Genomic DNA, 26189 nt, shown 5'->3' with positions numbered 1-26189 from the left:
TTCTAGACACTCTTTTAGCTACATCCTTCAAGTTTGGATATATTGTATTTCCTTTATTATTAAAATATTTTCTTATTTCCAGTGAGATTTCTTCTTTGCCCATAGATTATTTAGATTGTTTAATTTCCAAAATTGTGATTATCTTCTTGTCTGCTTCTCTCACTTACTGAGAACAATGTATGAAAACAAATTCCACTCTCATTGTGTATTTTCTATTTCTCCTTGTAATTCTTTCTTTTTTTGTTTTCTAATTTACTTTTTATATTTGTATTATCTCAGTACATGCAAGTCTAAAAAATCATTACCCAACTCAGGAAATGTACACGTGGATATAAAATGACTGATGTATATTTAAATATGTTGATGTACATATATGCATGTGTACATCAAGTGTTCACAAAAGGTAACTGTGGAATAGTTCTAATGATAAAAAGCTACCATTTATTGAGCAGTTATACTCACATACTGTAACATACACTGCAGTTTACATACATTTTTGTGTTTAATTTTCAAAGCAACACTATTAGGTCATTGTGTTATCCCTCTTTTACTGATGAAAAAACTGAGGCTTAGAGATGGTAAATAATTTGAATCAGTTCATGCAGCTAGGAAGTAATAAGAGTTGGGTTTCAACTAAATCTGACTTGGAAGTCTTTGTTCTTAACCACAGTATTGTACTAACCTTTATATATTAATTGTCTTCAGGAACTATTTAATGTAAACCTTTGTAGACGATATCATTTTTAAAATGTATTTTTTGGATTAAAGACTTTTATTGACGTATAGTTATTGTACAATATTATGTAAGTTACGGGTGTACAATACAATAATTCACAATTTTAGTTATTATAAAGTATTGGTTATATTCCCTGTGTTGTACAGTGTGTCCTTGTAGCTTATTTTATACATAGTAGCTTGTACATCTTAATCTCCTGCCCCTATATTGCCTCTCCCCTCCTCCCTCTCCCCCCAGTTTGTTTTCTGTAAGTCTGTTTCTTTTTTTGTTATATTTACTAGTTGTATTTTTTAGATTCCACATATAAGTGACATCATACAGTATTTGTATTTCTCTGTCTGGCTTATTTCACTTAGCATAATACCCTCCAGGTCCATCTAAGTTGTTGCAAATGGCAGAATTTCATTCTTTTTATGGTTGAGTAGTATCCCATTGTGTGTATATACCACATCTTCTTTATCCATTCATCTGTTGATGGACACTTAGGTTGCTTCCATATCTTGGCAGTCATAAACAATGCTACTATGAACATTGGGGTACATGTATCTTTTTGAATTAGTGTTTTTGTTTTTTTCAGATATATACCCAGGAGTGGAATTGCTGGGACATATGGTAGTTCTTCTTTTTTTTTTTTTAATAATTTTTATTGGAGTATAGTTGATTTACAATGCTGTGTTAGTTTTAGGGTACAGCAAAGTGAATCAGTTATACATATACATATATTCACTCTTTTTTAGGTTCTTTTCCCATATAGGTTATTACAGAGTTTTGAGTAGAGTTCCCTGTGCTATACAGTAGGTCCTTATTAGTTATCTATTTTTTGTATAGTAGTGTGTCTATCTCAATCCTAGTCTCCCAGTTTATCCCTCTCCCCCATTCTGTTTTTAGTTTTTTTGAGAAAGCCTCCACACTGTTTTCCACAGCGGCCGCACCAATTTACGTTCCCACCAACAGTGCAGTAGGGTTCCCTTTTTTCCACATCCTCGCCAACATTAGTTATTTGTGTTCTTTTTGATGATAGCCATTCTGACAGGTGTGAGGTGATAGCTCATTGTGGTTTTGATTTCCATTTCCCCCATGATTAGCGATATTGAGCATCTTTTCATGTGCCTCTTGGCCATCTCCACGTCCTCTTTGGAGGAATGTCTATTCAGGTCCTCTGCCCATTTTATATTATTTTAAGTGGCAGCAGCATGAATTTCAGCCTTTTCAGTTTATTAAGTAAAGAATACTAAATGTAGTCGTAATCAACTCTCTACAGTGTGAATTTTATTTTTATGCTTATATCAATAATACAAGTTTATTGTTTAAAAATCAAATAATATAGAAATATGTAAGGAACTAAAAATCTTCTAAGATTCTGTCATCCTGAGATAACCCCCACTGACATTTTGAGGGCCATGTTTCCATACTTTTCTCCATGTATCTATTCATATATATTTTACATAAAAGGGATCTTAATTGCCATTTTTATTATGGACTGAACTTTATATTTTTGAATGCTAGAGAGCAGAACACATTGCTTTATGGTGTTAAGGTTTGTTACCAAAGCAGCTATCATTAATTTCTTACTTTAATCTTACCAGGTCAAGGTAGGCAATGAAGTTGCTACTGGAACAGGACCTAATAAAAAGATAGCCAAAAAAAATGCTGCAGAAGCAATGCTGTTACAGCTTGGTTATAAAGCATCCACTAGTCTTCAAGATCAACTTGACAAGGTGAGAGTTAAATTTACATGGACAAGTTCTATCCTGTCAGGGTACAAAAGTGATGAGCAAATTCTGTCCCAGTGTTCCTTGACTCTCAGTACTGTCTTAACTGGTGTTAAAGTAGATGTCAAGTTTTAAATTTTCTAAGGTGGTACTCTATCTTCATCTCTTTAAAGATAGATTCTCCAGGTATAAAATAACAGCTGTTTAGGGTTCAAGATAAAATATTATAATCTTACAATTAGAAAATACTAAGAGTTCATTGTATCATTATACGTATCTTATATAATACCAATGTAATAATTTTTAGCTTACTGACTGATGATTTTTGCCTTATGTACACAGTTTTAATTCGTGCTTTTTTAAGAATAGAGGTTGTTAGCCTTTATTTCTGGAATACAGCTGAAAACACTAGAAATAAAGATCCTGATTACACCTTTAGGGCAGGAGCTATGTAGGACAGACACTCTATAAACTAATTTTTCTGTTTACTTTAAATTAAAGGTAAACTCAGAGGGTGTTTATTTTCTGCCAAGACTTGTGTTCATGGTACCCTATTTTTTCTGCAGCAGGTAATGACATCATTAACAGCTACCTCTGTTGTAAGAGAAGCTGAGAACCTTGAATTCAGGACTTGGCAGATAACTAGGCAGGAACTGGCTTCATTTCACTTTGTATTAAATTATCATTTTTTCTATACATATGTATAAATTACTTTTATTAAGTATTTTATTTGTATGAACAGTCACAAAACAGGCATAATAATTATTTCTATCATAAACAATATGCTTTTTTCCATGCCATTTTCTCACATAAGGATTCTGTTTCAGGGATATTTTCAGTTTCCGTAGGAACACCTTTCTGAAGCTTAGAGTAGAAATGAAATCATCTGTTAAAAAATATTTAGATATGCTTTTCAAGGTACTACGAATACCTAGGAAGTTATTTTGAGTGATTAAAAATTATTTGTCTGTGTGATATCACTGGAGATTTCAATTCTGTTTTTATAACCTGGCTAATGAATGCTTTTTCTTCTTTTAAAAGTATTTGTAACATGAAACCTAACATGTGTTCAAGTTTCTATAGTTCCTATATTGTGTATATGTTGTTTTAACTTAACACATTTATATTGACTTAAAATTGATAGGTGATTTATAAAAATATGTCAAAATAAATCTCATAAACATTTATTTGTAAGTTACGTGAAAATAAAATAGAACAAAAAACTGGCATTAATTTCATTAATTTGAAAAACGTTTTTTGCTTACCCACTGTGTTATTAGTTAGGGTTCTCCAGAGGAACAGAGCCCAACAGAGAGAGAGAGAGAGAGAGAGAGAGTGAGTGAGTGTGTGTGTGTGTATGTGTGTGTGCGTGCATGTGCGTGTGCGTGTGTGTATCACACGGAGATTTTTTTAAGGAATTGGCCCATGCAATTTTGGAAGCTTGGCTAGTCCAAAATTTGCTGGGGAGGCTGGCAGGCTGGAGACTCAGGAAAGAGCTGCAGAGTCCAGAGGCGATTGGTTAGAGAGCTGCCTCTCGCTCCAGGGAAGGTCAGCCTTTTTCTAGGCAGGACTTCAACTGTCGAGGCCCACCCACATTATAGAGAGCCATGTGCTTTACTCAAAGTTCAGTGATTTAAATGTAAATCTCTTCCAAAAACACGCTCACAGAAACACCCAGAATAACATTTGACCAAATGTCTGAGAACTGTAGCCCAGACAAGTTGACACATAAAATTAACCACCACCCCCACTAAATGCCAAACACTTAAAATTGAAGATACCGGGATGACTGGAATTTTGTCCCTGCACACAAGAACTGATCAGTAAGTGTTAGGGGTGAGGAGCTTTAATCATACAGCAAAAATTATAGTATAATTAAAATTCTAGATATGTGAAGATGAATCTGGAAAGTCAGGAATAGCCGAGACCACTGTTTTTATGTGAAGTAAAAGCTTTTGAATTATTAATTTGAGATTTGAACTTGAAAGTGACGTGATCTGGTTTGCTTTCTTCAAAAGACAGTCCTGTAAGTAATGTAGTGAATGGATTTGGGCAGGACAGGACTGAAGGCAGGGAGGCCCGTGCTAGCAGGATTGTTCAGGTGAAAGATGCTGAGAATCTGAACTAAGGCAGTGGTGGTAGAGAGGAAAAGGGAAAGACACCAGCAGTCATTCTGAGGTGTACATGATGAGATCTCAGTAGCAGATAATGTGCGTGGGGGTACAGGAAGAAGGTGGAGGAAAGAATACCTGCAAAAGGGGCAGTAGAGAATGATTTTTAAAAGAAGGTGGCAGTCGTGTGCTGCAGAGATCGAATAAGAGAAGGAGTGAATATGATGATTTGTCAATAAGAAGATCTTTGGAGAATGTAGCAAAAGCAATTAAAAAAAAACCCTGTAAAAGCAGTTTTTTAAAAGTTGGCTTTTTAAAAAAAAATAAGCAAGATATGTACGTGATTAAAAGAATTTAAATAACACAAAAGAGTAAACAGTGAAAAAAAAATGTTAGTCTCACTTCACCCTGAGACCCTTGGTCTCTTGGTCTCTCTTCCTAAAATGTTATCTCCCACAGTGAGTTAATATTTGTACATCGTGTAGAATAGTGTCTGAAATATAGTGAATCTTATGTAAGGATTTGATAAATAAAGATGAAATAAATATCCTTACAGAGATATTCTATGTGTATGCACTAACATACCCCCTTTAAAAATATTCAGATTTATCGAGTTGTGGTTCAATAAATTTCGACGTGTGTCTGTGTGTGTGTGTGTGTGTGTGTACATGCACTGACCACCATCACAATTAAGATTTATAACATTTCTGTTACCCCAAACAGTTCCTTAATGCCCATTTATAGTATATGTCTTCCCCTTTCCTCAGACCCTGCCAAGCACTGGTCTGATTTCTGTCTCTATAATTTTGCCTTTTCCAAAATGTTGTACAAATTGAATTGTACATTATGTAGCCTTTAGTGTCTGGCTTCTTTTTTTTTTTAAATAAATTTATTTAGTTTATTTATTTTTGGCTGCATTGGGTCTTCATTGCTGTGTGCGGGCTTTCTCTAGTTGCGGCGAGCCCCCTGCTACTCTTTGTTTTGCTGCACGCACTTCTCATTGTGGTGGCTTCTCTTGTTGCGGAGCACGGGCTCTAGGCGTGAGGGCTTCAGTAGTTGTGGCTCGCAGGCTCTAGAGCACAGGCTTAGTAGTTGTGGCCCATAGGCTTAGTTGCTCTGTGGCATGTGGGATCTTCCTGGACCAGGGATCGAACCCCTGTCCCCTGCATTGGCAGGCAATTCTTAACCACTGTGCCACTAGGGAAGTCCCGTGTCTGGCTTCTTATTGCTGAGATTCATGCACGTTGTTGCATTTATCATTCATTTGTTCTGTTTTATTGTTTGTCACTATTTTATTCTTCACCAGCATTTAGGTGGTTTGTAGTTCGAGGCTATTATAACTAAAGTGGTTACAAATATTCATGTAAAAATCTTGATTGTACATATTCTCTAGTATATCCTATAGGTACACAGTTAAATAATAAGTACCGTGTCACTTTACAAGAAACTGAAGATGTTTTCCAGAGAGGCTGTACCATTTTGCATTTCCACAAGCAGTGTTTGAGATTTCCAATTACTCCACATCTTTTCCTGCTCTTGTTCTTGTCATTTAGCTTTGATCATGCTAGTAGGTGTATAACATTATCTCTTTGGATTTTAATTGCATTTTCCCTAATTAATAATGCTGAGTAGTTTATCATGTGTTTATTTACCATTCATATCTCTTCCATGAAGTTTTTGTTCAAAATTTTTGTCTTTTAAAAAACTGGATGTTTTGCTTCCTTATTATTGGGTTGTAAAAGTTCTTTATATATTTTGTGTGCCAGTCCTCTGTCAGATGAAGGACTCCCCTCTCCTCCCTTCCTGCTTTCTCTCCTTTTTTTATGTACGTTCAGGCACCACATTTGTTTAAAAGATGAGTGCTTTCTCCATTGAATTCCTTAGCACCTTTGTTGAAAATCAATTGACCACATATGTATGAGTCTGTTTCTAGATTCTCTATTCTGTTCCATTAATCTGTATGTCTGTTCTTTAGCTATCACAACTGTATATAGGGTGTAGCTTTTTTGCTACGGTTTCAAATCAGATAAAGAACTCCATCTTTGTTCTGCTTTTTAAAAATCTTTTTGGCTAATCTAGAGTCTTCGCATTTTCATAATAAACTGTAGAGTCAATTTCTACCAAAAAATATCCAGTTGGGATTTTTCTTTGGGGTTGTGTTGACTATATAGATCAGTTTTGCATAAATTGATATCTTAAGAATATTGAGTCTTCCAGCGCATGAACAAGATCTAGCTCCCTGTTTATTTAGGTTTTTGGAAATAGATCCCAGCAGTGTTTTGTACTTTTTCATGGAAATATCTTGTACATTTTTAATGTTTATCCCTAAGCGTTTCATGTTTGTGGATGCTATTGTTAATGGTATTGGTTTTTAATTTTAATTTCCAATTCTTTTCTACCATATAGAAATACAATTGTCTTTTATATATTGACCTTGTATCCTGTGACCTTGCTAAACTGACTGATCAGTTAGATTAGCTTATTTTGTAGATTTTTGTGTGATTTTCTGCATCGATGATGTGTCGTCTGTGAATAAAGACAGTTTTTTTCCCTTTCTAATCTGTATGCTTTTTATTTATTTGTCTTGCTTTATTGCCCTGAGTAGAACATCCAGAACAGTGTTGAATAGAAGCAATTGATGGTTGAATAGGAAAGCAGATATCTTTACCTTGTTTCTGATCCTACGAGGAAATCATTGTCTTTCACCATTATATACTTTGGTCTCTCCCGTTGCGGAGCACAGGCTCCGGATGCGCAGGCTCAGTGGCCATGGCTCACAGGCCTAGCCGCTCCGCGGCATGTGGGATCTTCCCGGACTGGGGCACGAACCTGTGTCCCCTGAATCAGCAGGCAGACTCTCAACCACTGTGCCACCAGGGAAGCCCCTGTAGGGTTTTTATATATGCTCTATATCAGGCTGATAGTTCCTTGTATTCTTAAATTGTTGAGAAGTTTTTTTTCCCCTTAATTATCAGTGAATGTTGAACTTTGCCAAATGCTTTCTGTGCATCTGTTGGGATACTCATGACTTTTCTGTTTAGTTTGTGGATATGGTGAATTTTTTTATTGATGGATTTTTAAAAATTTATGTGATACAGTTTTTCCCCACTATCTGAAAGTATATAGCATTCCTGTGAAACATTTTGTAAGCCAGAATGGCCTAAAATGAAGAAGTGTTTACCTTAGGACACATCTTGGTAACGGATGCACAACATAAATCCAGATAAAGCACAGATCTTCAGACGCAGTTCAAAGCTATGGCGGCTGGATGCTGAGATGCTGAATGTAGTTGCCACTCTTGGTGTGCGCTGCCTCAGTGATGGTTACCTGCAAAATAAACACTGAATGGTATTTTTGGTTTTTCATAGAAGTGAAAACCCTCTTTGGATTTCTTTTGGTCAGCAATAACAGGTACTAGTGCAGGTCTTTCATAAAAGCAAGTGGCATAAAGTAAACTTTGAAAAAAGGTGGGGGATAGCTATATATACATACATAACAAAGATTACCGTTTTAACCATTTTTAGGTGTACATTTCAGTGGCATTAAGTACAATTACCGTGTTGTGCAACTATCACCACTATCCACTGCCAGAATGTTTTCATCATCCCAAGTAGAAATACTGGTTTTAGTATCACTGTCAGGGTAGTGCTGGCCTCCTATAGTGAGTTTGGAAGTATCTCCTCCTCTTTCATAGTCTCAAAGAGTTTGGTATTCTTTCTTCCTTAATTGTTGGGTAGAATTTACCAGTGGAGTCATCTGGGTTTAGATTTTTTTCTGTAGGAAGGTTTTAAGTATAAATTGAGTTTAAAAAATAGATATAAGACTACTCAGATTATCTACTTCTGCTTGAGTGAGCTTTGGCAGTTCGAATCTTTCAAGGAATTTGTCCATTTCGTCTAACTTGAGTTTAATGGTATAAAATTGTTCATAACACTGCCTTATCATTCTTTTAATGGCTACAGCATCTGTAGTGTTATTTTCTCTCTCATTTCTGATATTGATAATTTGTTTCTTCTCTTTTTTTCTCCTGATCAATCTGGCTAGGGGTTTATCAATTATTTTTGTCCTTTTCAAACAACCAGGTTATGGTTTCATTGGTTTTTCTCTATTTTTCTGTTTTCAATTTTATTGATTTCTGCTCTTTATTTTATCCTTCCTTCACTCGCTTTGGACTTAATTTTCCGTTCTTTTCCTAGTTTTGTAAGCTAGAAGCTTCGATTGTGGATCTGAGAACTTTCTTCTTTTCTAATATAAGAATTTAATGATATGTATTTCTCTTTAAGCACTGGTTTAGCTCTGTCCCACAGATTTTGACTAGTTGAGTTTTTATTTTTATTCATTTCAAAATTTGTTCTAATTTCCCTTTGATTTCTTCTTTCAAGTCCTGTGTCTCTTCTGATTTTCTGTTTACTTCTTTTATCAAGTGTTAATGTCTCCAGCTAGAAATTTGGATTTATCTACTTTCAGTTTTATCAATTTTGTTTTATGTACTTTGAAGCTATGTTGTTACATGCATATACCTTTAGGATTGTTATGCCTTTATGATGACTTGGCCACTTTATTATTATGTGATTTTTTTCTCTCTCCCTGGTAATATTCCTTGTTCTGAATTCTTCTTTGTCTGATGTTAATATAGTCACTCCAGTTTTATTCTGATTAGTGTTTGTGTGGGATATTCCCCCCACCCCATCATTTTACGTTTAGCCTATCTGTGTCTTTATGTTTAAGTTGGTTTCTTTTAGAAAGCATGTAATAGGGTCTTGCTTTTTAAAATATAATTTGACAATCTCTGCCTTTTAGTTGGGGGTGATCAGACCATTTGTACTTATTATAGCTGTTGATGTGGTTGGATTTAAATCTACCATCTTATTAGTTGTTTCTGTTTTTTCCATTTACTCTTTGTTCACTTTTTTCTCTTTCACCTTCGATGTGGTCATACATTTTACTTCCCTCTGTATAGTATAAAACCCACAGTTTGTTGTTACTAATTTTGCTTTATATAGTCAGTCTTTTTATGTGGTTAAAATCAGGAAAAGTATCTTACATTTAGTTTCATTTTTTACCATTTTCAGAATTCTTCATTCATTTGTGTAGATCTAAATTTCTTTATGGTATTATACTCTTGCTTGTAGAACTTCCTTTAATACTACTTGTATTAGCAGGTCTGCTGGCAGTGATTTCCATCAGGTTTTGTTTGATGAGAAATTTGTTATTTCGTCTTCATTTTAAAAGTTATTTTTGTCTGGGTATGGCATTCTGGGTTTTTGTGTTTCTTTCAGCACTTTAAAAGATCTTGTTCCACTGACTTGCATAGTTTTTTATGTGACGTCTGTTGTAATTCTTATCTGCCTTTTTTTCCCCCTCTTGGTGTGCTTTTTTTTTCCCCTCTGAAGGCCTTCAAAATTTTCCGTTTTCATTAGTTCTCAGCAGTTTGACTCTGATGTGTCTAAATTTGATTCTTTCCTTTCTTCCTCCTTCTCTTCTTCCCTCTTCTCCCTCCTTCCTCTTTCATTTCTCCCTTTTGCCTCCTTTTCTTCCTCTACCTCCTTCCTTTCTCCTTTTTGTATTTTTCCTGCTTAGTGGTCTCTGAACACATTGGATCTGGGATTTGTTGTCATTCAGTTATTTTGTCAAATACTCAGGTATCATCTTTTAAAATATTTCTTCTTCCTTGTTTTCTCTCTCCTTGGGAGTTTCCAGTTACACATTTGTTAGTCCATTGGTGTTGTATTAATAGATCCAGAATCTTCTGTTCCTTTTTATTTTTCACTCCTTTTTTTTTTTTTTCCTGTTTCTCAGTTTGAGGAATTTCTATTGATTTATCTACAATATTACTGATTATTCTCCAGCTATGTTCATCTGTTAATAATGACATCAATATTAATTTTCTTCTGTGGTATTTATCTCCCTAGGATTTCCATCTGCTTTTGTTCTACTATAATTTCTGTTTTTCTCCTGAAATTCTCCAAACGTTCATGCATGTTGTTTGCCCTTTACATTAGATCTTTTAACCTATTAATCATAGGTATTGTAAAATTTATTTCTTAGAGTTCTAGCATCTGGGTCATCTCTGGGTCCTGTTTTGTTGACTTCTTCCTCTTTTGACAAAGGGTTATTTCTTTTTGCAGTTTTGGGTGTCTCATAATGTTTGGATGAATGTTGGACATTGTGTATTGAGAAACATTAGAGGCTGAGTTAAATAGCATTTATGTTGAGAAATAGGCAAATCTCTTCTTCTGTCAGACTGTTACTATGGAAGGTGGCATCAATCTAGTCAGTAGTTGGGCTTGTTTTGGGTTTTGTTGTTGCCACAGTCTGTTAACTTCAAGTTCGTTTAGCAGTGGTTTGCTGTTATCTGTGTTTTGTTTGGGGTAAGGTTTGGGGAGGGTTTTTCCTCAATATTTCTGCTCCATCCTCAGGTTGCAGCAGTCCTTTCTTTGCTCTGCCATGAGGTGAGGGGTATCTCTATGCTTTGTAGTCAACTGCTTCTACTTATTATTTGATCATAGGATTGTGTTGGGTAAGGGAGCATAATTTTTTTTTTAACATCTTTATTGGAGTATAAGTGCTTTACAATGGTGTGTTAGTTTCTGCTTTATAACAAAGTGAATCAGCTCTACATGTACATATATCCCCATATCTCTTCCCTCTTGCATCTCCCTCCCTCCCACCGTCCCTTATCCCACCCCTCTAGGTGGTCACAAAGCACCGAGCTGATCTCCCTGTGCTACGCGGCTGCTTCCCAATATCTGTCAGTTTTACATTTGGTAGTGTATATATGTCCATGCCACTCTCACTTTGTCCCAGCTTACCTTTCCCCCTCCCCGTGTCGTCAAGTCCATTCTCTAGTAGTTCTGCATCTTTATTCCTGGCCTGCCCCTAGGTTCTTCGTGACCTTTTTTTTCTTTTAGATTCCATATAGATGTGTTAGCATACAGTACATTTCTGACTTACTTCACTCTGTATGACAGACTCTAGGTCCATCCACCTCACTACAAATAACTCAATTTCGTTTCTTTTTATGACTGAGTAATATTCCATTGTATATATGTGCCACATCTTCTTTATCCATTCATCTGTCGATGGACACTTAGGTTGCTTCCAAACCCTCAGAGTGGGAGAGAATATTTGCCAATGAAGCAACTGACAAAGGATTAATCTCCAAAATTTACAAGCAGCTCATGCAGCTCAATATCAAAAAAACAAACAACCCAATCCAAAAATGGGCAGAAGACCTAATTAGACATTTCTCCAAGGAAGATATACAGATTGCCAACAAACACATGAAAAAATGCTCAACATCGTTAATCATTAGAGAAATGCAAATCAAAACTACAATGAGATACCACCTCACACCGGTCAGAATGGCCATCATCAAAAAATCTACAAACAAAAAATGCTGGAGGGGGTGTGGAGAAAAGGGAACCCTCTTGCACTGTTGGTGAGAATGTAAATTGATACAGCCACTATGGAGAACAGTATAGAGGTTCCTTAAAAAACTAAAAATAGAACTACCTTCCGACCCAGCAGTCCCACTACTAGGCATATACCCTGAGAAAACCATAATTCAAAAAAGAGTCATGTACCACAATGTTCATTGCAGCTCTATTTACAATAGCCAGGGAGCATAGTTCTTGATTTTCTTGTCCAACCTCATTCTCAGACAGACTCTATGGGCCTGGGGCTCAGAGGTGGGTTTTTCCTACTACTTCTACCTCCTTCCCCATGGTAGCTAAACTTTACTTTGGATCTGTAGGTTGTGTTGGGTGCAGTAGAGTTTTCCAGCCCCTTTCCCAGCATTTTCAGACATCTGCTTTATATTGGCACAGGGTCTTTCTCTCAAGAGGGTTTTCTACCCTCCCTTTTTTTTTTCTGGGAGTAGATAGCTTTTGCTTCTACTCTTTACCCAGAAGCAATGAGTCTTTGCCTGAGCTTTCGGGTTAATAAAATTTCCTACCTCTACCCCAGAGGCAGATAGGATTTGTTTCTCTCCTTTCTTAGTGGCTTGAGCTTTTGTCTTTGTATGAGAGAAGACTAGAGGAGTGTGCAAAGTTCTTTGCTTTTCTCTCCGTGACAGACATTCACCTGATTCATACCTGTACCACCAAGTGAGGCTCTCTCCGGTTTCCTGATGTACCTCCAGTTGTCCTGAGTTCCCAGAGGAAGCCCGTGGAAAAGCACTTCTCTCTGGAGTTCCTAGTTTTTCTAAACTGTTGTGCTAACCCACATGCAGTCTTTCAGAATTTACTAATGTTTCATCTGCCTTCTTCTAACCAGCATTTTTGGTATTCATCTCTTCCTTCCTTGCTCTGCCAATGTTGAAATATTTTGTGAGCCCAGCCTCTCCTCAGAGGGGTTTGTCACTCTCTAGAATTCATGTCATTTGTTTGCTTTACAATCTCAGATCTCTGATGGGTTCAAGGAAAGTTAGGATTTTTTACATTGTCTGGCTCTTTCTCATTGTTACATTTCTACATTCTGAGGAAGAGTGGAACACTCTACCTTTAAAAAAATATACTGAACTTGTACCTTGATTTTTTTTTTTTCACTTACATGTCGTGGTTTCACTTATAACTTGGAATTTGTTCTGCATCAAGACATAACTGGCATGTGCTTTATTCATTTTATATTTGTTTATTATATATTGGTCAGAGTAATATACGTAGTACTCATATATGTATAAGAAGTCAAGATTTATTCAAGATTAATGGTATAAAGACTCAAGTTTTATAATAAAAACCCATGCTATCCTGCACTGCAACTGACAATTTCTGTTTCCCTTTTTCCAAAGGCAACCACTCACTACCCATTTTAGTTGTTCTGTTATTTTCTATTGTCAGTAGCTTATACTGAGATTTCTTGGTGTTTTTTTTTTTTTTTCTTTTTAGGTTATTATCTGAGTTCCTGCTATGGAAAATGAAGATTTAGTTCTCTTATTCATACTCCACATGTATACTTTTCTATGTCTGTCTAATTTAACCCCAAACTCTCTGCCAAGTAAACACATCATGTACTTTTTTAGTTTCTTGGTTTTTCTTTCTTGGAACTCTTTATCCTCCTCTTCTACTTTGGATTGTTTGTTTGATGGATCTGCTAAAGACCCACTGTTTTGGTTCTTTTCTTCACCATTTCACTGAAAATTGCTTTTGCCTCTCTCCCTTGTTGAGTTGCCTGTTTTCTGGACAGTTTCCCTTTTTCTTCAGTTATTTCCTTGTGTTGATGGAGTACATGCTCTAGTAGCTTCTTGATAGAGGATACAGGGGGAGTAAATTTTTTTGAGATCTTATAGGTCTGATACATCTTTATGTTTCCCACACATTTGATAGTTTTTCTGAGACATAATTCTAAATTACAAATACTTTTTTCACAGAGTTTTGAAGGCATTGCACCAATGTTTTCTACCTCTCAGCATTACTGTTGAAACTCCAAAGCCTTCTGATTCTTCAGCCTGTTATGAAACCTTTATGTTTCATCTCCCTCTTGATGCTTTTCTAACTTCTTTTCTCAGGAGTTTGGAAAATTCATGGGTGATTGACTTGATTGGTACATTCTTTTATAAATTGTGTTAGGTGTTTGGGTTTCAGTCCAGAAATTCATATACTTTAAAAGTGGGAAACTTCTTATATTTTTTCTTTGATAATTTCTTTCCTTCCATTTTTGCTAATGTTTCTTTCTAGGTTACCTGTTAGTCTAATGGATGATCTTCTGATTCTTTCTTTATTTTCTATTTCTATCTCTTTTTCTTTATGTTCTGTTTTCTAGGAGATTTCTTCAATTTTGTCTTCCAGTCGTTCTTTGAAGTAGTTTGCTTCAGCTATTGTATTTTTTTTATTTCCCAGAGCTCTTTCTCATTCTCAGGATATTCCTCTTTATAACCTCCTGTTCTTGTTTAATGGGTGTAATATTTCTCTCTCTTTCTTTCTCTCCGAGAACTTTTTTTTTTTATCTTTTTTTTTGAAGTTTTATTCTGTTCCCTGTGTTGCCCTCACCATCCTTGTGGATCGGTAGGCTGGGTGTTGTCTTCTGAGGCCCAGTGAGGAAGGGAGCTGGGGAACCTTATCTTCCAGAATGTAAGGATGTAGCTTTGGACTCCATCTCCTTATTTGCAGTGTGGCGTATAGATCCATCCCATCCTCAGCTGTACTTGGTGTCCAGAGTCTCTCTGTTTTAGGCCTTTCTGAAGAGGAAACCTTTTAGGAAATCTGTCTCCTTGGGGTCAAAGAGGTAACCTGGAAGTCTCATAGCATTTTGAAAGAGCTCCAAACAATCTTTCTGTTTTCAGGCTCTTCCAGGATTCATCTTTAGAAGTACCAGGTGTGCTTCTGATTCCCGAGGCTTTCTGGAGTCCTGGAGCACAAATTGATTTACTCTGTGTTAGCTCTTTGCTGGCTTCTTGCTCTGCAGGTGAGGTTTCAGCCAGCTCACATCTGCTAAGTTAGTTGCAGCTAATCTGCTTTCCAGGTTACCAACTTTGACTTACCTCTTCTGCTGTTGCTTCCTTTCATATTCTGGGGAGGGTAGGGGCAGAGGGCAAGAGAGAGTTTATGGCTTCTTGGATTATCAATTTAGAGTTGTTTGGGGAGAGAGAAGAGATTACTCTTTGCGGTCACTGTGTCATGTTTAAGCAGAAACCTTACAAAAGCAGTTTCATTAGAGTGTTGGGGTAGAAATCAGAGAGCAGCAGGCTTGCGAGTCAGTTGAAGGTGAAAAATTAGGCTTAGGGAATAAAATCTAATACTGAAGTAACTTTGGTTATTAGTAGAAGGAGAGAAAGGGAGAAATGAAGTGCTAAATGTATTATTACCAACTTCGACTGGGCACTCAGGTGCCTGAGGATCTGTATTCATCTAACCAGCCAGCTCTTTCTTTCCCTGAAGTGACTTAATCCTTGCAGTGTACACTTTCCTCAGATTTATAACCCCCTCCGTCAGCTCTCCTCTCATTCTGTGATCCTGTTTTGTGCTTCACAGAGAACTTGTGAGTGGGAGTCTCCTCAGGCCTTCCCGTCCATGTGTATCTGCATTTACACACGTTTTCTCCTCCATCCTTTCACAGTTGTACGCTATTTGCTGGAAACGTAGTTTGTGTTTATATATGGATTTAATTTGTCCATTTGGTCTTTGACATCTGATAACATAAATACTGCTTATAATAGGAAATAGGCCTTTTCCCCTCCTGGAGTACTTAATAACACCAGCTCCACAAAAAAGAGAATGTAACCAGTTAAAGTCACTTATAATGTGATTAAAATACTTACTACTTCAAAATACCTGAGCTCAGAATGTATTTTACACTAGACATTGACCAAATCATCTGGGAAAAGACAGGATATTCCAGATTTCACTTAAAGTTAGGGTTTAGTTTTCAGGTTTTTTGCCCATGTCATTAGCAATATTCAGTGACCCTTGTCAGGACTTTTCCAGTACAGAGATAGTAATATTTCTATTGTTAATTTGACTTCAGAAGTGGTAAAGAAGCCCTTTTAGTCACTTTAGTACTTGTGATGATTATTGTCTACTGTTTGAAAAAGAATTATTTACTTTTTCACCACCTTGGTAGAGCCCATGTTGTATAAATATAATACATATACTAAATATGGGGCTTTATTGATGACTTAAATTATAAATTTAAATAAACAGATAAAAGCAGGAGACATAAGAAACAGATTCGAATGTAGAAAAGGGATAGATGGTACCGTTCATATTGGTTATTCTTGTGTCCATGGTTCTGGGGTCAGAGGTGGAGAGAACGAGCAGAATAACCTTTGCCCTTGCTTAATTGACTAGTCAACTTTTTTCTTTTTGAATTTGAGTCTCTTTCCCCGGACTTAAACAATTGGTTTAATTTTTCAGACAGGGGAAAACAAAGGATGGAGTGGTCCAAAGGCTGGGTTTCCTGAACCAACAAATAACAGTAAGTTTCTATTTTTATATTAACTATACTTGGTGTTCATCAGTGGTTCAGTGACTTGTCCCTCATTGGGTATTTACTGGGTCTGTTTGGACCTGAGATGAGATGTTAAGTGTTATGGGGGATGCACGGAAGTTGTGGTGTTTGCTTGCCTGGAACTGACAGAAGACACAGGTACTCATATCTTTAACGTGGTTCAGTCATTGCAGACGGAGTACTATTTTATCCATAAAGCAGTGATGTTCTTATTTTATAAGTTGTTTTTGTTGTGACATTATTACAATAGAAAAGAATCAAGAAAGAAAAACAATTATCTATCAGCCCATCGTAACCCAACATCAACTCTTTTCACAGTTCTACTTTTTAGGTACACACACACACACACACACACACACACACACACTTTTACATAATTATAATATAGACGAAAGTTTGTACTGGGTTTCATTTAACATTGTAATACCCACATTTTTCAGGTTGTGCTGAGTCATTAGAATTTTTGATATTTTATTAAAGTCACTAATTGAAATATCAGAAATGTAAGAACAAAATTGCTTACAATTTTATTCCAAATATAGTATATCAGACATTTAAAAATCCACTTCAGGTTATTTCTTTTTTCAGAGGTACATGATCAAGCTGTTATGCATTGGAAGCATAGATATTTTGCTTGAGTTCCTCCCCACCTTTCCCAAAAAGCATCTGTTGTCACTGAAGTGACTGTTTTACTGTTAATCAGTGAAACAGCACAGCCAGCCAGTGAAGACCTCGTCGAAGTGAAGGCCCGAGTGAAGTCAGATCTCTCTCATTTCTAACCCCAGTTCTCTTCTTCATAACCTGCAGAAGCTAAATTAGCTTAAATATGTAAATCGTCATAGTGAAGAGTATTCTTCCATGTTAGCAGCTCATCTCTTGATGTATAATGAAATTTGTAACAAACTCTTATCAAAGCATACTTAAGAGAATTGAATTCTTGGATTATCAAAACTAGCCTCTTGGAAAGACTATTTCAGTGAGGTAATAGTATTCATGAGTTACTTTCTGGGAATAATTTAAATAATGTAATATGACTCTGGGCCTTTTGTCTCTGTATGTAAGGATGATGAATGTGATAGGCTTAGCACATTGCCCAAAGAAAAAATGGAATCAGTTCAGGATTCTCAGAGAGTTTGTTTTTAATTCCTTTGATGTTTGAATATATACGATTATAATTACTTGGTCAAGGAATGTAAGAAACATTCAGTTGATCTCAGTTTTATGTAAAGTACTTAGCACGGTATCTCTTTCTTAGTAAGCACATAATGAATGTTAATTTCCTTCCATGCCTTCTCTCGCTTTTTTAATAAAAATTCTATAATTCTGTGTAAGCTCGCCAAAAATTCCATTCTTATACTTTTTATCTGTCAGAGTTTTTGCATGTACATGTGAACCAAAGAATATGTATGGTTTATATTTGAATAGTTACTTTTGGCATTAGATATTTTTTCAAAGAACATAAACATTATATATTTGAATATGGAAGTCAGATAGTTGTTAACTTGATAGTTTTAACATGAAAGCACATTGTAGATAGCCTGCAAACTCCCATCATTAAACAGTGATATTTTGACCCTCATCTTTATGTCTGTTGATTTTTTTCATAATTTGCTAAGGGATTTGGAACTCCTTTGCAAGTAGGGGAAGAAATATCACAAAGAGGCCAGTGAGTTTCAGTGATGAGAAATGTATAAGAAATGCATAAAAGATTTGCTTCAAATGTAATGTTAGAAGTGATAAAGCGATTTGAAGCCCCCTCAAAATTTAACCAAACTGTTAACACTCTAGGACTTCCTCTGGTCTGCAGTAGAGTAGCTCAAACTGAGAATTTGACAGGATGATCCGTCACCCCTTCCCAGTGTGAGGAGGTGAGAAAGCTGATACAAGGTTCTTCTGTGAGTGGCCTGCAGGTTACCACAGACAATGAGGGCAGCCCCGCTCTGAAAATTAACTCTTTCTCTTCCCCAGAGCTAGTTCTCTCTAGTGGAGCCCCCAGGTCCTCTGGAGCCAGCTCATAGCTACTTAAATACAACGTTAGGAAAAAGTTGGTTGCTCTGATGACTCCATTACCTAAAAAATAATTTGAATTCATATATTATGGTAACGTTTAGGTTAAATTCCCTTCTACTTAATCAATTCCTTAAGTTTGAAATTCTGCCCTAGGTGGTTCCTGTCCTGTGGACAATACCTGTGTTAGTGTTTTGCAGGCAGGGGATAGAGCAGGGGTCTCAGTATGGCACATGTGGGAAGACAGGAATTTGAGAGACTGCCAGAGCTGCCTGCCTCACTGCCATATTGTCTGACCTTGAGCAACTCAGTTTACATCTTATTTTTCAATGTGCTCCGTTAAGAGTTACACATATCAATTTATAGTATTGAGTATCTTTCATTTTCTAGCATTTGTAAAATGATTAATCATCCTTGAATAACATATGAAAAGGTAACATTACTTTGTAGAAAACAGAATGTCATCATAAAGTGACTCTCTTCATTTTTTTTTTGATTAAACTTTACGTTACTTCACAAGTTGTAGTTAAAAAGAACAAATTTTTAGCCAACAATTATTTGGATAAATATTATGAAATTAACTTGGAACCACAGTGTACAAAAATTAAAAGAAGAGGACTTCCCTGGTGGCACAGTGGATAAGAATCCGCCTGCCAGTGCAGGGGACACGGGTTCGATCCCTGGTCTGGGAAGATCCCACATGCCGCGGAGCAACTAAGCCCGTGTGCCACAACTACTGAGCCTGCGCTCTAGAGCCCATGAGCTACAACTGCTGAGACCACGTGCCACAACGACTGAGTCCGTGTGCTGCAACTACTGAAGCCCACGTGCCTAGAGCCCGTGCTCCGCAACAAGAGAAGACACCGTAATGCGTAGCCCACGCACTGCAACGAAGAGTAGCCCCCGCTCACCACAACTAGAGAAAGCCCGCATGCAGCAATGAAGACCCAACGCAGCCGAAGATAAAAAAAAATTTAATCTTCCAAAAAAAAATTAAAAGAAGAGAATACAGAATTGGAAAGGGGGAAGAAGACAATTTTAACCTGGCACAGCTAGCACCTAACTGTAAGTAGACCAAAAAAGTTAATGTACACGTGCATTTAATCTTTGAAGTGGAAGATCTTTTTTTAAAAGATTACAGTCATAAGAAACTGCTAACAGTTACAACAAAAAAATAGTTTAAATGGTTTTGCAAGTGATTGTGATTTCAGAGCCTGGCTCCTGGCTTGATGGCCTGCAGATTTAAAATATGGACCTAATTTTTGCATGCTTCCCGGGCTTTCTTCATTGCACTGAATTGCAGAATGTAGACTATTCTCAGTGTGTTTTCACCCTGTGAATCACTGTCATAGTCATGTTGAAGTGCAAGAACACATAACTCTGTGATGTGAGGTTTGTGTTAAATTTAGCATGGGGCAATTTTATGCTTGGCACACACATAAGAAGCTAGATTTTTACAGATGAATGACTAACAAGTTTTTTAAAAGATCATGCATTTTAAAGACTTACTGACGGCTCATGGAAAACTTTGTAAAATTTTTAGATACAGTTCAGTTGATAAAATCTTTTTTTTTTTTTGTATTCACATTCCATGTGTCTTATTAACACAGGGTTTTACTTAAAAGCAGGTTCATTGTTTCTTAAAGGTAAACTCTAGCTTAATTCGAAATTGGACTAAGCTCAAAAGCATTCACTGGTATGTGCCGAATCCACCCACTAAAAGATTGTTCGGAGGCATTTTTCACATAAATATTTTTCCGTTAACCTTTTAAAAAGTTTTATTTAGCCCCTGTGAAATACGCTGGCTCTTTTAAGGTTCATTAGAGATGACCCAAGACAAATACTTTTGGGATGGGAAAGAATTCTTAATAACCTTTTTAGTATTGAAGTTGACTTATCGAAATTTTTGTCACTTTTATGTTATATCCATGTATTATTAAACTCTGTACATCCTGAAACCAGGAAGATAAACCATCCTGGTGACATGACATTAGAGAGATTGCATGCTTGTTTCCCCTATGCTGTGTGCTGTATTTAGAACCTCTACATTTTGGAGGGGGGCGGGTGGGTGAAGTCTGTACTTTTAAGAGAATAGATGAATAGATTCTTTAAGTGTTTTGGGAGAATTCCCTGAACAGTTCCCTTTTGGGGCTCCCATAACAGAAGCCACTTCGTAATGACAGTTAAATTAGTTGGAGCCAGTAGGATTTAAATACAGAGCCAAATGATTCAACTTAATTATTTATTTAGACATATAAATACTATGTTGGAAATCTAAGACTGTAGCAGTCTATTTTATTTTTTCTCCTTCCAGTTTCATTGAGATATAACTGACATATAGCACTGTATAAGTTTAAGATGTACAGGCATAATGATTTGACTTACATCATGAAATGATTATCACAGTAATTTTAGTGAACATCTATCGTCTCATACAAAAGTAAAGAAGTAGAAAAAAATATTTTTCCTTATGATGAGAAATCCTAATATTTGCTCTCTCATCAACTTTCATCTGTAACATCCAGCAGTGTTATTTCTATGTATCATACTGCACATTACATGCCTAGTACTTATAACTGGAAGTTTGTACCTTTTGACTGCCTTCATCCAGTTCCCCCTTCCTTACCTCCCACCTCTAGTAGCCACATATCTGATCTCTTTTTCTATGAGTTTGTTTGTTTGTTTTTGAAGTATAATTGACCTACAACACTGTGTTAGTTCCTGTTACACAACATAGTCATTAAATATTTCTATAAATTTCAAAATGAGCACCACAGTAAGTCTAGTTATGACTTCACCATACAGACATATTACATAGTTATTGATTATATTCCCCACACGGTACATTTCATACCCATGACACATTTACTTTGCAACTGGAAGTCTGTACCATCCTAATCTCCCTCATTTATTTCTTTCCTCCCCCAACCCCCTCTAGCAACTACCTGTTGGTTCTCTGTATCTATAACTCTTTTGTTATGTTTGTTCATTTGTTTTGTTTTTAACTTCCACATGTAAGTGAAGTCATACAGGATTTGTCGTTCTCTGTCTGGTTTGTTTCACTTAGCATAATACCCTCTAGGTTTGTCCGTGTTGTTGAAAATGGGAAGATTTCATTGTTTTTTAGGGCTGAGTAATATTCCATTGTATGTATCAAGTCAATCTACGGATCCAGTGCAATTCAGTACAATGAAGAAAGCCTGGGAAGCAGGCAAAAATTAGGTCCACGTTTTAGATCTGCAGGCAGTCAAGTCAGGAACCAGGCTCTGCAGTCACAGTCACTTGCAAAACCATTTAAACTGTTTTTTAGTTGTAACTGTTAGCAGTTTCTTATGACTGTAATATTTTTAAAAATATCTTCCACTTCAAAAATTAAATGCACATATACTTTAACTTTTTTTGTCTACTTACAGTTAGGTGCTAGCTGTGCCAGGTTAAATTGTCTTCAGGGTACAAAATTCTGTTGCTTTTCTGTACACTAACAATGAACTGTCACAAAAAGAAATTGGAAAAACAATCCCATTTACAGTTGCATCAAAGAAAGTAAAATACCTAGGAATAAATCTAACCAAGGAGGTAAAAGACCTGTACTCGGAAAACTGAAAGACATTGGTGAACATACATTTTTTCCTAGTTAGTGTTTTCATTTTCTTCAGATAAATACCGAGGAGTGGAATTGCTGCATCATAGTTCTGTTTTTAATTTTTTGAGGAATCTCTGTACTGTTTTCCATAGTGACTGCACCAATTTATATTCCCACCAGCAGTACATAATAGTTCTCTTTTCTCCACATCCTTGCCAACACTTGTTATTTGTTGTCTTTTTTAAAAATTGAAGTATAGTTGATGTACAATATTACATAAGTTTCAGATGTACAGGTGATTCACAATTTTTAAAGGTTATATTCCATTTATAGTTATAAAACATTGGCTGTATTCTATGTTGTACAGTATATCCTTGTAGCTTATTTATTTATTATACATAGTAGTTTTTACCTCTCAATCCCCTACCCTTATCTTGCCTCTCCCCATTGGTAAGCACTAGTTTATTCTCTGCATCTGTGAGTCTGTTTCTTTTTGCTGTATTCACTAGTTTGTTTTATTTTTATAGATTCCACATGTAAGTGATATCGTACAGTATTTGTGTTTCTCTTTCTGACTCATTTCACTTAGCATAATACCCTCCACATCCATCCACATTGTTGCAGATGGCAAAATTTTATGTTTTTTTATAACTGAGTAGTGTTCCTTTGTACATCTATACCACATCTTCTTTATCCATTCATCTATTAATGGACACTTAGATTACTTCCATATCTTGATGGTTATAAACAGTGCTGCTGTGAACATTAGGGTGTATGTATCTTTTCAAATTAGTGTTTTCATACTTTTCACATAAATCCCCAGGAGTGAAATTCCTGGATCATATGGTAGCTCTATTTTTAGTTTTTTTGAGAAACCTCCATACTGTTTTCCATAGTGGCTACAACAATTTACATTCCCACCATCAGTGCAGGAGGGTTCCCTTTTCTCCACACCCTCAGCAACATTTGTTATTTGTGGTCTTTTTGATGATAGTCATTCTGACAGGTGTGAGGTGATATCTCATTTTTTTTTAATTTGCATTTTTCTGATGATTAGCAATGTTGAGTATCTTTTCATGTGGCTATTGGCCATCTGTATGTCTTCTTTGGAAAAATGTCTTCAGGTCTTCTGCCCATTTTTTAATGGAGTTTATTTTTTGATGTTGAGTTGTATGAGCTGTTTATATACTTTGGATATTAACCCCTTATCGGTCATATCATTTTCAAATATTTTCTCCCATTCCATAGCTTGTATTTTCATTTTGTCAATGGTTTCCTTCACTGCACAAAAGCTTTTAAGTTTAATCAGATCCCATTTGTTTATTTTTGCTTTTATTTCCTTTGCTTTAGGAGACAGATCCAAAAATATGTTGCTACAATTTATGTCAAAGAGTATTCCACCTATGTTTTCTTCTAGAATTTTTATGGTTTCCATTCTTAGATTTAGGTCTTTAGTTCATTTGAGTTTATTTTTGTATATGGTGTTAGAGAATGTTCTGATTTCATTCTTTTACATGTATGTGTCCAGTTTTCCCAGCACCACTTATTGAAGAGACTCTCTTTTCTCCATTGTATATTCTTGCCTCCTTTGTCATAGATTAATTGACCAGAAGTATGTGGGTTTATTTCCGGGCTGTCTATTCTGTTCCATTGGTCTTTGTTTCTGCTTTTGTGCTGGTACCACCATACTGTTTTGATTACTGTAGCTTTGTAATATAGTTTTAAATTAGGGCACATGTTCTTCTTTGTCAGCGTTGTTTTAGCTATTCAGGGTCTTTTGTGTTTCCATACAGATTTTAGAATTATTTGTTCTAGTTCTGTGAAAAATGCCATTGGCACTTGGATAGGGATTTCACTGGATCTGTAGATTGCCTTGGGTAGTATGGTCATTTTAACAATATTAATTAATCCATGAACATGTATATCTTTGCATCTGTGTTGTCTTCATTTTCTTTCATCAGTGTCTTACAGTTTTCTGAGTATGGTATTTTACCTTCTTTGTTTAGATTTATTCCATTGGTATTTCAATAGGGGAATGAGAGACAGTGTTAAGCTTGCTTTTGTTTTAGGCATACCAGTTGAGTTTGTAGTTAAGGGCCCATTCATTTAAGGAAAAATAATCTGAAACTAGAAGGAAAGTCTTTAATCAGATTTTTAAAAATATTTATTTATTTAATTTATTTATTTAGGTTGCATCGGGGCTTAGTTGCAGGCACACAGGCTCTTCATTGTGGCACTCGGGCTTCTCTCTAGTTATGGTGTGCGGGCTCCAGAGTGCGTGGGCTCTGTAGTTTGCAGCATGCAGACCCTCTAGTTGATGTGCACAAGCTCAGTAGTTGTGGCGCACGGGCTTAGTTACCCCGTGGCATGTGGGATCTTAGTTCTCTGACCAGGGATTGAATCTGTGTCCCCTGCATTGCAAGGCGGATTCTTTGCCACTGGACCACCAGGGAAGTCCCTGTAATCAGATTAACACAGTGTATCTTTGTAAAATATTCTCAGGAAAGATTGAATGAATTAAAAAATTTTCATGATTTAAAAAACTTGTTTGACTTACATTTTCACATACAAAAAGATTACAGATACATGTTTTTTAAAAAAATGAAACCATATGAACCATTTTAGGATACATTTATTGATTACAGTATGAGAGTGTTTTTAAGCATAAGAGCAAAGGATGAAATCGTAACTTAAAAAGAGATGGGTTTAGATACATAAAAACTAAAAATGAATTCAGGGAACAGCATAAGAAAATAAAAAGGCAAATGACAAACAGAAAGCATAACTTGCAGCATATGTAAGCACCAGGTTAAATATACCCAAAGGACACCTACAGGTTAAGTAACTTCCCAATAGAAAAATGGCCGAAGGACTTAGGGAGTCATTTAAAAAAAACCAGAAATTAAATAATGAAAACTGTTCAGCAATCAGGAAAGTCCAGATTAGAAATAAATGTTATATAATTTCACATCTATATGATTGACAAGACTTTAAAAATGATGATTCTAGCCATTGAAGAAACAGGTACTCACTGCTGAGAAGATTGTGAATTAGCACTGCCTTTCTGAAGAAACAAGAATACAAAGCTTAGGCCCATTTTTTTCTAAAGCTTAACTAAAAGATATGGAAAAATATAAGAGAATGTTTTTTCCATAATAAACATACACAGGTTTATAATCAGAAAAAAATTGAAGTATATTTAAAACACTGACAGATACAACCAACTTTGGCCTGAATTGCACCATCTGGCTGAATTTGAACAAATGGTGTATATTAAACAGCTACGGAGGTAGTTACTGAATACCTAAGTCCACCTGGGGAGACTTTTATGACTTTTTTTAAGAGGAGAAAATGAGTAGTTTTCTAAAGTTTGAATGAAATTTCAGTTTCTGAAATTTGTTTTGGAAATCTGAAATATGTGCTCCTTATTCTCAGAGCCCTGCGAGGATCAAAGGTGTTTTTTTTTTTTTTTCGGTACGCGGGCCTCTCACTGTTGTGGCCTCTCCCATTGCGGGGCACAGGCTCCGGACGCGCAGGCTCAGTGGCCATGGCTCACGGGCCCAGCCGCTCCGCGGCATGTGGGATCTTCCCGGACCGGGGCACGAACCTGTGTCCCCTGCATCGGCAGGCGGACTCTCAACCACTGTGCCACCAGGGAAGCCCCGATCAAAGGTGTTTAAAACTAGTATTCTTATAACCAAAACAGAGCAGAGCAGTGACACACAGATGAAAGTCTCCCAGAGACTGAAAGTTGAAGTATTAAGAACTACTAAATTATTTTCTGTGTTATCAAAGAAATTCTACAATAAACATAGGATGAAATAAGGGTAATTCTTGTAAGTACTCATTCATCAGCTTGTCTAGAAAGATGGAGGTTTATAACTCCCATATAATATATTATAATTTACCAAGAAATGTTAAACGAGTATTATTTTTAAAGAAAAAATATAGGTAATACTTGATACATAATGAATTTAACACATACAAGTTATGAAGCATGATGATAAAATGAGCACTTACGAATCCACTACTGCATTTGAGGACCAGAACGTTACCAATGTTGTTACCTTCACCACTTTCTTGTTCCTTGGCCT

The 26189-nt window shown here is 36.2% G+C and overlaps 1 protein-coding gene across 8 annotated transcripts in view; it reads left to right on the top strand.

The window, feature by feature from the left end:
• The window catches only part of STAU2 (staufen double-stranded RNA binding protein 2), a 305778-nt gene that overhangs the window by 126705 nt on the left and 152884 nt on the right, over window positions 1-26189 (top strand). For all 8 annotated transcript variants that reach the window (XM_024765757.1, XM_024765756.1, XM_024765753.1 and 5 more), the window contains 2 exons: window positions 2323-2454; window positions 16412-16472. In XM_024765757.1, the coding sequence (XP_024621525.1) occupies window positions 2323-2454; window positions 16412-16472 (193 nt within the window). The remainder of the gene's footprint in view (window positions 1-2322; window positions 2455-16411; window positions 16473-26189) is intronic.

The sequence above is a fragment of the Neophocaena asiaeorientalis genome, unplaced genomic scaffold, assembly GCF_003031525.2.
Source record: "Neophocaena asiaeorientalis asiaeorientalis breed wild unplaced genomic scaffold, Neophocaena_asiaeorientalis_V1.1 scaffold417, whole genome shotgun sequence".
Classification (NCBI taxonomy): Eukaryota; Metazoa; Chordata; class Mammalia; order Artiodactyla; family Phocoenidae; genus Neophocaena; species Neophocaena asiaeorientalis.
This window is presented reverse-complemented; position numbering and strand designations above follow the sequence as displayed.